We start from the raw sequence: 13,393 nt of genomic DNA, 5'->3' as shown, positions 1-13,393 counted from the left end.
AAAATGAAACAAAACAAAACACCAAAAAACAGATTCTGTGTAGAGATTCTCTTTGCATTTACAAATAGGTACACACACACACGCACACACACACTTCACGCATATGGCAGTATATTAAACATATTGTCAACCCACTTCCCTTTTTGTTTTTAGCTGAACAAGATAACTTAGATATCTTTTCATTGATGAAGAGCATCCTCCTATTTAAAGTCTGTGTGGATGAATCCTAATTGATTTTTCTGTTGATAACATGCTATAATTAACTTAACTACTTAACACTTATTTTAGAAACTAAGTATTGCCTGGGGAAACACTGGGGATACACTGGTGAGGACAAAAAAAATGAGACATTTACTCCCTTCATGGAGCTTAAATTCTATGAGATGGACACATTAATAAAAGACCAACTCAAATAAAAGTGAATCATAATTGTGATAAGTGCTGAGATGAATGTGATAGAGAATTGATATAGTCAGGGAGGTAAAGGACAGTTTTTCTGGGGAAGTGATAATTGAGCTGACATGTAAACAAACCGAATAATTTTACATATTTTAAGGATGTAAGTTTGTCTTATAATATCTGTTCTTCCATTTTATCTGTATCTATAGACATACCTTTAACGTCAGCCTTTAAATGTGCTTAAGTTTCTCATATATTAAATAAAAACAAAACTCTTCTCTGACCCTTCCCTCCTTTCCACCTACTGCCCTTTATCTCACCTTCCTTCTTACCAAGAGAGTTGTCTAAACTTCCTGTTTCTATTTACTCATCTCTCACTCAGAAAAAAGATTCAGGCTTACTCCTTCTTTAACCTATTCCAGTCTGTGTTACAATTATTATAACACAGTGAAACATCTCACCAAGGTCACCAATGACTTCCAAACCCAGGAGAGACTTTTTAGTCTCCATTTTGCTTGAATTGGCATGATTGACAACTCTTTTATTGAACTACTTGAAATGTTCCCATATCTTGTATCCCCTCTGTTTTTCTTCTCCTTTTTTTAGTTTTGTTTACTGACTTCTTTTCTAACTATTAAATTGCTGGAGTTCCATAAGACTTGTCCTGGGCTCTTTTCATTTCCCATCAAACACTTTAAGGCAAGTTTCAGACAGTATCTATAGATGATTCCCAAACCTATACCTGACCCTGCTTCTGAGATTTACACCAGTTATATTCAGCCACCTCCCATATTTTTATACTTTATTTGTCAATTGTTCATTCAAATATATTTATTTGGGACCTGTTATTTGACAGGCATTGTGCTGGTGCAGAGTGTCTTAGGTGTGTCTAGTGGAATATGATTAAAACAGAATTCATGATTGATACCTACTGCCAAAAAGAAGGAAGCAAGTAAACAAACAAAAATGGCCAAAACAAGACCCTCTCTACCATCATTATTCTGATTCAACTACTGAAATCCACCCAGTTCATCTAACTTAAATCTTGGGATCAGTCTCAACTCTTCTTTTTCTGAGTACTTCCCTTATCCTCATGCAATCCAATCCAGTTCAATCCAGTCCAATCAGTGTGGTCTAACCCAATGCAATTTTACTGAAGTCTGGCCATTCTACCGTCTCAGCCTCTGTCCAGTGCTTCCATTCCCTACCCCTTCTTCCCCTTTCACTGTCAATACCCTAGACCAAACTACTATCACTTGACTGCCGCAGGAACTTCAAATTGGTCTTAACTGTCTTTACTTTTGACTGCTGTCTGGCAACTTGCCATATGACTGTAGTCATGATTTTTTAAGTGTTCCATAATTCCTCTGTCTCAGTTTTCTTATCTCTAAAATTGGGATAATAATAACCTTTCCATTATAGGGTTATTGAGAGGATAAAATGAATTACTATATATAAAACACTTAGAATAGTGCCAGGCACTAACTCCTCAGTAAATTGTTAATAAGACCTTGTACAGTGTTACATTAAGCCAAGTAAAAGGTATGATTAAGAGAGAAAGATGGTTTATTAATAATATATTTGAATGGAATCATTATCTTGTTTATACTTAATTGTGTTATATATGTTCACACTAAAAATCTGCAGCTCTTATAATACGTGACCTTATGTGTAATTTTTTTCTTAATTAAAAGGCTAAGAAGCACCAGGCCTTCCTAGTAGAGACATGTGAAAATAACGTGAAAGAATTAGAATCGATCTTGGACAGCTTTACTGTGTCGGGCCAGTGGACATCAGGTTAGTTGAAGGTATAAAATGACAGATGCATCTGTCAATGTTCCAAAGTCACTACATTTTGGGAATTCTGCAGATGCCTCTTATAGTCCCTCATCTCAACATGTTTTGATTTGATGACATGATAAGAGCAGTTCTCACAGCAGTCAGTTGGCCTAGCTGGCTGAGAAAGGGTGACGGAATATGGACCTGCTGTTGTCCTCCCAGAACTTGATTTACAAGTGTTGGGGTCTGTGTGATTGGACAGACAAGGGCTCACTTGCTGTGTTCTGAATCCAACTGAGAAAAAAGTCCTTACAGTATACCTGCAAGGGGAACAGATGTTTCGATCAAACTGAGCCAAATTCTGAGGCAACCTTCAGCAACTTAAAGGTCATGCATTTAAAAGGTTATGTAGGACACAGGCTGTAGCATAGCGCATGTTCTATACTTTCCAAGCCGGTTTTCTAAGCTGGTTTTCATTTCCTACTACCATATACATATATTGTCCAGATAAGAATGCTTAGGTAAAATATTTTAGTTGTAGTTATTAGCCCACTTCATATGATAAAGAGCTATAAAATTATATATTAATTAGGTAGACATATTTTGAGAACTGGCAAAAGCAATGGTTGGCTAATGAATTCTGTTCACTATTTCTACTTTCTTAGTGTTTTGTGTTTATGTTATTATGTGTGCTATAGTAGCTTTGACATAAATACTTTTCCTCCTCAGTTTTCTTTTGCCCTCCTTTCAGCCTTGAATTATTTGGTGGTCTTCTAACACAATTCTATTCTTCAGAAGGCACATAAAATTAAATTTATCACTGTTAAAAATTGAGCTGCAGGACTGTTTTTTAAAAAAACATTTTTAAAAGGAATCTAACAGCAATTTCGCAAATAAGTTCTTTAGAGAGCTCTTAAGTTCAGGAAGTTTTTGTCCTTGAAAACTTGGAACAACCTCATCAAGGTTCATATTTCACCTTGTGGACCTGCAGGTTTCTCAGTTGGTAAGCTATTAGAAATGTAGTGTGCTTTGCTATTGTCTATGTTTTAAGTCTCTGTGTTTTCAGCTTTTATGAAATTAATGTGTAACTATCTTTGTTTTTATGTAAACTTTTCCCAAAAGCATTACTGTATCATAATCATAATTTGTTATCATGGACAAATCAAAGGATATAAAAGTGTCATAAAAGTAGGTATAGGTATCCAGTTTCAATTATATTTGTTACAGCTTTGGAGGAGAAAATTTTCCTTTGCACTGGTACTTTTTTATTATTGAGATGTATCAGTGGTGTTTAATGGTGTTAGGATCTTTAAAAATTGTTAAATATTGTCACAGTATATCATATGCCTCAATATTATTTTAAATATTTCTTCAGAGTTGAATTAGAAAAGCTAAGAATAATGTGGTCATGTCTCGTTTGAGTTTTAAAGTAAAATAGTTGGTAACAAAGCAACTCATAAGTTATTACTAAGCCTACAGAGTTTTCTATTAAAATTTTAATTTTTGTTCTTTTATTAACCATCCTTTTTTTATCTTCCTCATTTTCTGTATAGATGCATACTTTGTGTATTACAGGGAATGTGTTCCTGCGAAAGGACCGTGCACTGAATTAGTGATTTTTGGATTGTTACAGAGTGGTAACATGTTTCCATTTTGTGCTGGTTTTTCTCTCCTTTACACCCTTCTCCCCTTGCTGATCCATTCTCCTCTGTTCTCCGTTTTGCTGTTGCCTTGGGAGGCTGACTTCTGTGGATCTGGGCTCCTTCACCTTCTGGCTTCTGGTTGGGTTTGGACAGTAGGTGCACCCACAGGAGATTAAGGGAATGAGAGAAGAAAGCGGTCAAAGTATTTATTTCCTCTGCTTCCTCTGCTCCACTGCATTTTTGGCAGTGACTTCGTTTTTCAACAGCCACGGTGCCTGTTGGGTGGGCCCTCTTTCATGGCTGTGGCTCTTGTTGGACTGTGGTGACATTCTCTCCACTTGACCTTTTAAGCTAAGACATAATATTCGTTTTCTACTCTTGCTTGCTTTTGGTGCCTCATCATACCTTTTGGGGTCTGTTAACCTGTACACATTTCTGTAGTCTCTTCATTAAATTATCTTGCTGATGACCTCTTCTGAGTATTTAATTTACATCCTGATTGATTTACATAACTGCTTGGGACCTGGTTTCATTCCTCCTATTGGCTTGCATAAAACAGCTCTGTACCTTTATAATGGACTCTGTTTCTGCTCAGATGGGTTTTTGTTACATAAGCAAAAAAGTGAGTCACGAATTTTTTAGCTTCCCAGTATGTTTGAATGTTATGTTTATACTATAGTCCATTAAGTTGTGAGAACATTATGTCAAAAAATCCACATACCTTAATTAAAAAATGCATTATTGCCCAAAAATGCTGATGATCATCTGAGCCTTCAGTGAGTCATAACCTTTTTGCTGGTGGAGAGTCTTGCTTTGATGTTGATGGCTGCTGACTTATCAGGGTGGTGGTGGCTGAAGGTTGGATTAGCTGTGGCAATTTCTTTTTTGTTACCTAAAAAATGGATACAGAATAATTTTACTTACTTTCATACACATTTATGGGGTGCATGTGATATTTTGATACATGCATAAAATATGTGTAATCATCAAATCAGGGTGTTTAAGATACCGGTCACCTTGAACATTTAGCATTTCTTTCTATTGGGAACATTTCAAATCTTCTGGCTATTTTGAAATGTAAAATGTATTGTTGTTAACTGTAGTCACCCTACTGTGCTATTGAACTCTAGAAGTTATTTCTTCTATCTAACTATATGTTAATACCCATTAATCTACCTCTCTTCAATACCATCCTCCACACTGCCACTAGTAACCACTATTCTACTCTCTTCCTCTGTGAGACCTACTTTTTTAGCTCTCACGTGTGAGTAAGAACATAAGGGCCGGGTGCAGTGGCTCATGCCTGTAATCCCAGGACTTTGGGAGGCCGAGGAGGGTGGATCACGAGGTCAGGAGATTGAGACCATCCTGGCTAACACGGTGAAACCCCGTCTCTACTAAAAATACAAAAAATTAGCCAGGCGTGGTGGCGGGCGCCTGTAGTCCCAGCTACTCGGGAGGCTGAGGCAGGAGAATGGCACGAACCCGGGAGGCAGAGCTTGCAGTGAGCTGAGATCGTGCCACTGCACTCCAGCCTGGGCGACAGAGCAAGACCCCATCTCAAAAAAAAAAAAAAAGAACATAGGATATTTGTGTTTCAGTGCCTGGCTTATTTAACTTAACATAATGACCTCCAGTTTTATTTACATTGCTACAAATGACAGGATTTCATTCTTTTTTATGGCTGGATAGTATTCCATTATGTGTCTGTATGTGCGTGTATATGTATATATATACACACACACATCACATACTCTTATTTTTTTAGAGACAGTGTGTTGCTGTGTTGCTCAGGATAGCCTAGAATTCCTGGGCTCAAACAATCCTCCTGCCTCGGCCTCCTAAATAGCTAGGACTTTAGGTATGGTAGCATCTGGCTCATACCACATTTTCTTTATCCATTTATCCATTGCTAGACACTTAGGTTGATTCTATATCTTGGTTATTGTGAATAATACTCTAGTTTATGTGACAGTGCAGGTATCCCTTTGATATACTGATTTTCTTTCCTTTGGATAAATATCAGTAGTGGGATTGCTGGATCATATGGTAGCTTTATTTTTAGTTTTTTTTTTTTTTTTTTTTTTAAGGAGATAGACTCTTGGGATGTTGCCTAGGCTAGTCTTGAACTCTTGGTCTCAAGCAATCTTCCCACTTCATCCTCCTGAGTAGCTGGGACTGCAGGTGCATGCCACCGTGCCTGGCTTATTTTTAGTTTTTTTTGAGAAATCTCCATACTATTTTTCATAATAGCTGTACTAATTTACATTCCCACCAACAATGTGTAAGAGTTCTCTTTTATCCACATCTTCCCCATCATTTGTTATTTTTTTTTTGTCTTTTTGCTACTAGCCATTCTAACTGAGGTGAGATGATATCTCATTGTGCTTTTGATTTGCATTTCCCTGATTTGTGATTTGAGCATTTTATTTTATTTTTCAAGTAAGCTTTTTATGTATTTATTTATTTATTTATTTATTATTATTATACTTTAGGTTTTAGGGTACATGTGCGCAATGTGCAGGTTAGTTACATATGTATACATGTGCCATGCTGGTGCGCTGCACCCACTAACTCGTCATCTAGCATTAGGTATATCTCCCAATGCTATCCCTCCCCCTTCCCCCACCCCACAACAGTTCCCAGAGTGTGATGTTCCCCTCCTGTGTCCATGTGTTCTCATTGTTCAGTTCCCACCAATGAGTGAGAACATGTGGTGTTTGGTTTTTTGTTCTTGCAATAGTTTACTGAGAATGATGATTTCCAATTTCATCCATGTCCCTACAAAGGACATGAACTGGTTATTTTTTATGGCTGCATAGTATTCCATGGTGTATATGTGCCACATTTTCTTAATCCAGTCTATCATTGTTGGACATTTGGATTGGTTCCAAGTCTTTGCTATTGTGAATAATGCCACAATAAACATACGTGTGCATGTGTCTTTATAGCAGCATGATTTATAGTCCTTTGCGTGTATACCCAGTAATGGGATGGCTGGGTCAAATGGAATTTACACGGCCGGCCGGGTACTCCAACAGATCTGCAGCTGAGGGTCCTGTCTGTTAGAAGGAAAACTAACAAACAGAAAGGACATCCACACCAAAAACCCATCTGTACATCACCATCATCAAAGACCAAAAGTAGATAAAACCACAAAGATGGGGAAAAAACAGAGCAGAAAAACTGGAAACTCTAAAAAGCAGAGCACTTCTCCTCCTCCAAAGGAACGCAGTTCCTCACCAGCAACGGAACAAAGCTGGACGGAGAATGACTTTGACGAGCTGAGAGAAGAAGGCTTCAGACGATCAAATTACTCCGAGCTACGGGAGGATATTCAAACCAAAGGCAAAGAAGTTGAAAACTTTGAAAAAACTTTAGAAGAATGTATAACTAGAATAACCAATACAGAGAAGTGCTTAAAGGAGCTGATGGAGCTGAAAACCAAGGCTCGAGAACTACGTGAAGAATGCAGAAGCCTCAGGAGCCGATGCAATCAAATGGAAGAAGGGATATCAGTGATGGAAGATGAAATGAATGAAATGAAGTGAGAAGGGAAGTTTAGAGAAAAAACAATAAAAAGAAATGAACAAAGCCTCCAAGAAATATGGGACTATGTGAAAAGATCAAATCTGCATCTGACTGGTGTACCTGAAAGTGACAGGGAGAATGGAACCAAGTTGGAAAACACTCTTCAGGATATTATCCAGGAGAACTTCCCCAACCTAGCAAGGCCGGCCAACATTCACATTCAGGAAATACAGGGAACGCCACAAAGATACTCCTCGAGAAGAGCAACTCCAAGACACATAATTGTCAGATTTACCAAAATTGAAATGAAGGAAAAAATGTTAAGGGCAGCCAGAGAGAAAGATCGGGTTACCCTCAAAGGGAAGCCCATCAGACTAACAGCGCATCTCTCGGCAGAAACCCTACAAGCCAGAAGAGAGTGGGGGCCAATATTCAACATTCTTAAAGAAAAGAATTTTCAACCCAGAATTTCGTATCCAGCCAAACTAAGCTTCATAAGTGAAGGAGAAATAAAATCCTTTACAGACAAGCAAATGCTGAGAGATTTTGTCACCACCAGGCCTGCCCTAAAAGAGCTCCTGAAGGAAGCACTAAACGTGGAAAGGCACAACCGGTACCAGCTGCTGCAAAATCATGCCAAAATGTAAAGACCATCGAGACTAGGAAGAGACTGCATCAACTAACGAGCATTTTAAAATATACTTGTTGGGCATTAGTATGTCTTCTTTTGAGAAATGTCTACTTATGTCCTTCGCGTACTTTTTATTGGGATCATTTGGGTGTTTTTTTGCTGTTGAGTTGTTTGAGTTCCTTGTATATTCTGGATATTAGTCCCTTGTTTGATGAATAGTTTGTAAGTATTTTCTCCCATTCTACAGGTTGTCTCTTCACTCTGTTGATTGTTTCCTTTGCTGGGCAGAAGCTATATAGTTTAATATAGTCCCATTGGTTTATTTTTGTTTTTGTTGCCTGTGCTTTTGAGGTTTTAGCCATAAAATCTTTGCCTAGATCAGTGTCCTGAAGGATTTCCCATATGTTTTTTCTAGTAGTTTTGTAGTTTCAGGTCTTATGTTTGAGTCTCTACTCCATTTTTAGTTGATTTTTTAATACAGGAAGAGGGGTCTACTTTCATTCTTCTACATATGGATATAATTTCTTAAGATGACAGTGATGAAATTTGCTCCATCAGTTGACTCTTACTTTCATGAAAGAATTCTCTGTACCATGCCATGCTATTTGATACCATTTTACCCTCAGTACAATTCCATTTTTTTTTTTTTTTTGAGACAGAGTCTCGCACTGTTGTCTGGGCTGGAGTGCAGTGGCACGATCTTGGCTCACTGCAACCTCCGCCTCTCCGGAGTATACAATTTCTTTTAAAATTGAGGTCAATTGTCTCAGACTCTGCTGCTGGTTTATCAACTACATTTATGTAATATCCTAAATCCTTTGTTGTCATTTTATAATGAACCCCTCAAAGTCATCCATGAGGATTGGAATCAACTTCTTCCAAGTTCCTGTGACATATTGACTTATTCCCATGAATCACAAGTGTTTCTAATGGCACCTGGAATGGTGAATTCTTTACAGAAGTTGTCAATGTAATTTGCCCAGATCCATCAGAGGAATCACCATCTATGGCAGCTATAGCCTTATGAAATGTATTTATTAAATAATAAGACTTGAAAGTAAAAATTACTTCTTGATCCATGGGCTACAGAATGGATGTTGTGTTATCAGGCTTGAAAACAACATTAATCTCCTTATACATCTCAGAGCTCTTGGGTGACCAAGTACATTGTCAATGAACGATAATGTTTTGGAAGGAATCTTTTTGTGAGTAGTAAGTCTCAACAGTGGGCTTAAAATATTCAGGTAAACATTCTGTGAAGAGAGGAGCTGTCATCCGTATGAGCTGTTCCAACTTGTCATCCAAGTTTAAGCCAGTGCTCATTTACCATTCAAAAATCCTGTGGCCCTTAAGAATTATACTTTATCAACTCTGCCTGTGCCCTTGTAGCTGGTAATGTAGCTTGTCAGTTTAAGTTGAAGCCAATGCTCATTTACCATTCAAAAAATCCTAGGGCCCTTAGGAATTATTCTATATCTACTCTCCTTGTGCTCTATAAATGCATAGGCAGAATAGATAAAGCATAATTCTTAAGGGCCCTAGGATTTTTTGAATGGCAAATGAGCATTGGCTTCAACTTAAAGTCACCAGCAACATTAGCCCCTAACAAGAGAGTCAGCCTGTCTTTGAAGCCTTAAAGCCAGGCATTGACTTCTCCCCTCTAGCTGTGAAAGTCCTAGGTGACATTTTGCAACAAAAGGCTATTTAGTCTACACTGAAAATCTGTTGTTTAGTGTAGCTACCTGCATCGGTGATTTTAGTTAGAACTGCGGATAACTTGCTGCAGCTTCTACATCAGCAGTTGCTGTTTGGTCTTACACTTTTATGTTATGTAGAAGGCTTCTTTCCTTGAACTTCATAAACCAATCTCTCCTAGCTTTCACCTTTTCTTCTGCAGCTTCCTCACCTCTCTCAGCCTTCATCAAATTAAAGAGAGTTAGGGCCTTGGTTTTTGTTTTTTTTTTTCCCTGAGACGGAGTCTCACTCTGTTGCCCAGGCTGGAGTGCAGTGGCGCGATCTCTGCTCACTGCAACCTTCCTCTCCTGGGTTCAAGCGATTCTCCTGCCTCAGCCTCCTGAGTAGCTGGGACTACAGGTGTGTGCCACTACACCCAGCTAATTTTTTTTTAATTTTTAGTGGAGATGGGGTTTCACCATGTTGGCCAGGCTGGTCTCGAACTGCTGACCTTAAGCGATCTGCCCGCCTTGGCCTCCCAAAGTGCTGGGATTACAGGTGTGAGCCACCGCGCCTGGCTGGGCCTTGTTTTTAATTAGGCTTTGGCTTAAGGGAATGTTGTGGCTGGTTTGATCTGTGCAGACCATTCTCCATATCAGTAATAAGGCTGGTTGTCTTTCTTATCATTCATGTGTTCACTGGAGTAGCACGAATGTGAACTAGAAACCTTCTAGAAAGGCGAATCCTTGTTTATACCCATTAATATACCTATCTTCATTACCACCCCACCACCAGCCTCTAGTAACCACCATTCTTCTGTCTACCTCCATGAGATCAATTTTTTTTTAGCTCTCACGTATGAGTGAAAACATGTAGTATTTGTCTTTCTGTGCCAGGCTTATTTCACTTAACATAATGTCCTCCAGTTTCACCCATGTTGCCACAAATGACACGATTCTTTTTCTATGGGTGAGTAATATTTCAATGTGTATATATCCCACTTAAAATATCCCTTTATCCATTGATGGACACTTATGTGGATTCTGTATTTGGCTATTGTGACTAGCACTGCAGTTAACATGGGATTGAAGATATCTCTGCGAGATACTGGTTTCATTTCTTTTGGATGCATACTCAGCAGTGGGATTGCTGGATCATATGCTAGTTCTATTTTTAGTTTTTTGAGAAACCTCCATACTAGAGCATACAACATTTATTGGTTAAGTTCACCATCTTCTGTGGGCATGATTTGTGGTGTCCCAAAACAATTACAATAATAACATTAAAGATCACTGATCATAGATCACCATAATATATATAGTAATCATGAAAAACTTTGAAATACTGCAAGAATTACCAAAATATGACATGGAGACACATAGAGAGCACATGCTGTTGGAAACATGGTGCCAATAGACTTGCTCAAGGTAGGTTGCCACAAACCTGCAGTTTGTAAAAATCGCAATACCTGTGAAGCACTGTAGAATGAAATGCAATAAAACAAGGTATGTTAGGATATCTTTGAGGGAAAAATCTACTTTAAATAGTGACATTTGTGTGTGTGTGTGTTGGTAGCACATTCTTAGAATTTGTAACAAAATTAATTCAGTAGTCAAGTGCTAGGTGTGCACGTATGGTCCCAGCTACTCCCGAGGCTGAAGGAAGAGGATTACTTGAGCCTAGGAGTTCAAGTCCAGATTGGGCAACATAATGAGATCCCATCTTTAACAAATGAATAAATAAATAATTAATTCTGTTATCCTGGGAAGAATTTTCCAGAGATTTTCTCTTTTTTAGCTACGGCAAGAAGGCAGTGGCGCTTTACCTCCTTTTTGTTTCTTGACATACCCTTCAGTTTAATACATGCTTTGTATCTAACCTCTATTTCAGGAAAAGTAATCCATGGTAGAAATTTATAGGGACAGTAGCAAAATTGTTTTTTGGGCTTGCTTTTCAAAATGAAATGAATGAAAACTATTTTCTTGAATTAATCTTAATTTAGAGCTGGCAGTAATTCTCAGGTTTTCGATTCACTGTCTCCTTCAGATTTTGTAGTTTTCTACATTAAGAAACTTTCCGATGCACATGTCCCACCAGCTTATATTCAGGTAGCAGATAAGCCAAATTTCAGTTAGTCCAGGTGTTCCAGAAGTTATTTACCGAGAGGATTTAACTTGATCTCCTCACCTGTGGTCAGTGTAACAGTTTACGCCTTGTTTCCTAATGCATCTAACCCTGGCCTTCTTGTGACTAATGGGTCTCTTTGCTTCCACCTTTGCTCCCCTCAGTCTGTTTTCTCTGTAGCTACCAGAAGGACCGTTTATGAGCTTAAGTTACAGACTTACAGGTGTAGAGTAAGTTCTGGGGATCTAATGTACAACATGGTGACTATAGTTAATAATACTGAAATAATACTGTTTACTTGAAATTTGCTAATAGATCTTAAGTATCCTTACAACACACACACACACACGCAGATAACTAAGTGTGGTGATGGATGTGTTAATTAACTTGGTTGTGGTAATCATTTCATAGTGTATATGGATATCAAATATTCAAGTTTTGCACTTTGAATGTATATAATCTTTTTTGGCAATTATACTTCCGTAAAGCTGGACGGAAACTACAGCAACAAAAAACCTAAGTTAGAGTATGTCATTCCTTTGCTCTAAACCTTGTAGGGTCCTGTGCTTTACTTAGAAGCCAAAATGGTATCAATGGCTTGCTTGTTTTTCATTGCTTCTTTGGCCTCACCTCCCACTACTCTCCCCTCCTTCCCTGTGTTTGGGCCACTCTAGTCTCTTGCCATTTCTTGAATATGCCAAGCATGCTTTTGCCTTAGATGCCTTTGTACTGACCATTCCTTCTACCCAGAAAGCTTTTTACCTAGTGTATCTGCATAGCTCTCTTTCTTGTCTTCCTTAGGCCTGTGCTCAGATCTCACCTTGTCTATGAAGCTTGCTTACTTCCCATTCCTATGTTATTTGGGGTCACTATGTCTCTTCCTTGCATGCGCTACTTTTTTCCCCCATAGCACCTATTGCAGTCAAACATTTCTATCATAGTATATGGAACATTTATTATTATATTTCAGTTCCATGAGGATAAGAATCTTTGTCTCCTTTAATCATCAGTGTATTTTAAGCAGCTGGAATAGTACTTGGCACAAAACAGTCACTCAAAAAGTATTTGTTGAATATGAATAAAAATATGAATGAATTAATATCAGGTTGAAGGTCTATTTTACATTTTAAGTTTTGAAGTTATAAAGGTGATCATGGAATCTCTTTCTAAATTATAGCAGCTCTTTGGGTAGCATCCATAAGAAGTCACCAGAAAGATTGACCTCCAGTGGAACAGATGTACAATCTTTCATGGATCGTAGAAATGTCATCTTGATTGCCTCTATCATTAGGGACATTTATTTCCTATTTCTGCTTTCTACTATCAACTAAAATTGAAGCACTACAGTTGCTCCTGTCTCATTTCTTTTCAGGTAGAAATTCTTATAGTAGGATGTGTGTGGGGAAATCCTTTTCTACTTTGAACCCACGTAGTCTTCCTTCCTTCCTTCCTTCCTTCCTTTCTTCCTTCCTTTCTTTCTTTCTCCGCATCTTTTCTTTTCTTGGCAGGATCTCACTCTGTTGGTCGGTCTGGAGTGCAGTGGTGCAGTCATGGCTCACTGCAGTCTCAACCTTCTGGGCTCAAGTGATCCTCCCACCTCACCTCCCAAGTA

The 13,393-nt window shown here is 38.3% G+C and overlaps 1 protein-coding gene across 18 annotated transcripts in view; it reads left to right on the top strand.

The window, feature by feature from the left end:
* CCDC171 (coiled-coil domain containing 171) overlaps positions 1-13,393 on the top strand; it is a 467,560-nt gene that overhangs the window by 165,069 nt on the left and 289,098 nt on the right. For all 18 annotated transcript variants that reach the window (XM_054519835.2, XM_054519832.2, XM_054519828.2 and 15 more), the window contains one exon: positions 2,094-2,196. In XM_054519835.2, the coding sequence (XP_054375810.2) occupies positions 2,094-2,196 (103 nt within the window). The remainder of the gene's footprint in view (positions 1-2,093; positions 2,197-13,393) is intronic.

The sequence above is a fragment of the Pongo abelii genome, chromosome 13, assembly GCF_028885655.2.
Source record: "Pongo abelii isolate AG06213 chromosome 13, NHGRI_mPonAbe1-v2.0_pri, whole genome shotgun sequence".
Taxonomy (NCBI): Eukaryota; Metazoa; Chordata; class Mammalia; order Primates; family Hominidae; genus Pongo; species Pongo abelii.
Note: the sequence above shows the minus strand (reverse complement) of the source record. Positions and strands in the feature narration are given on the sequence as shown.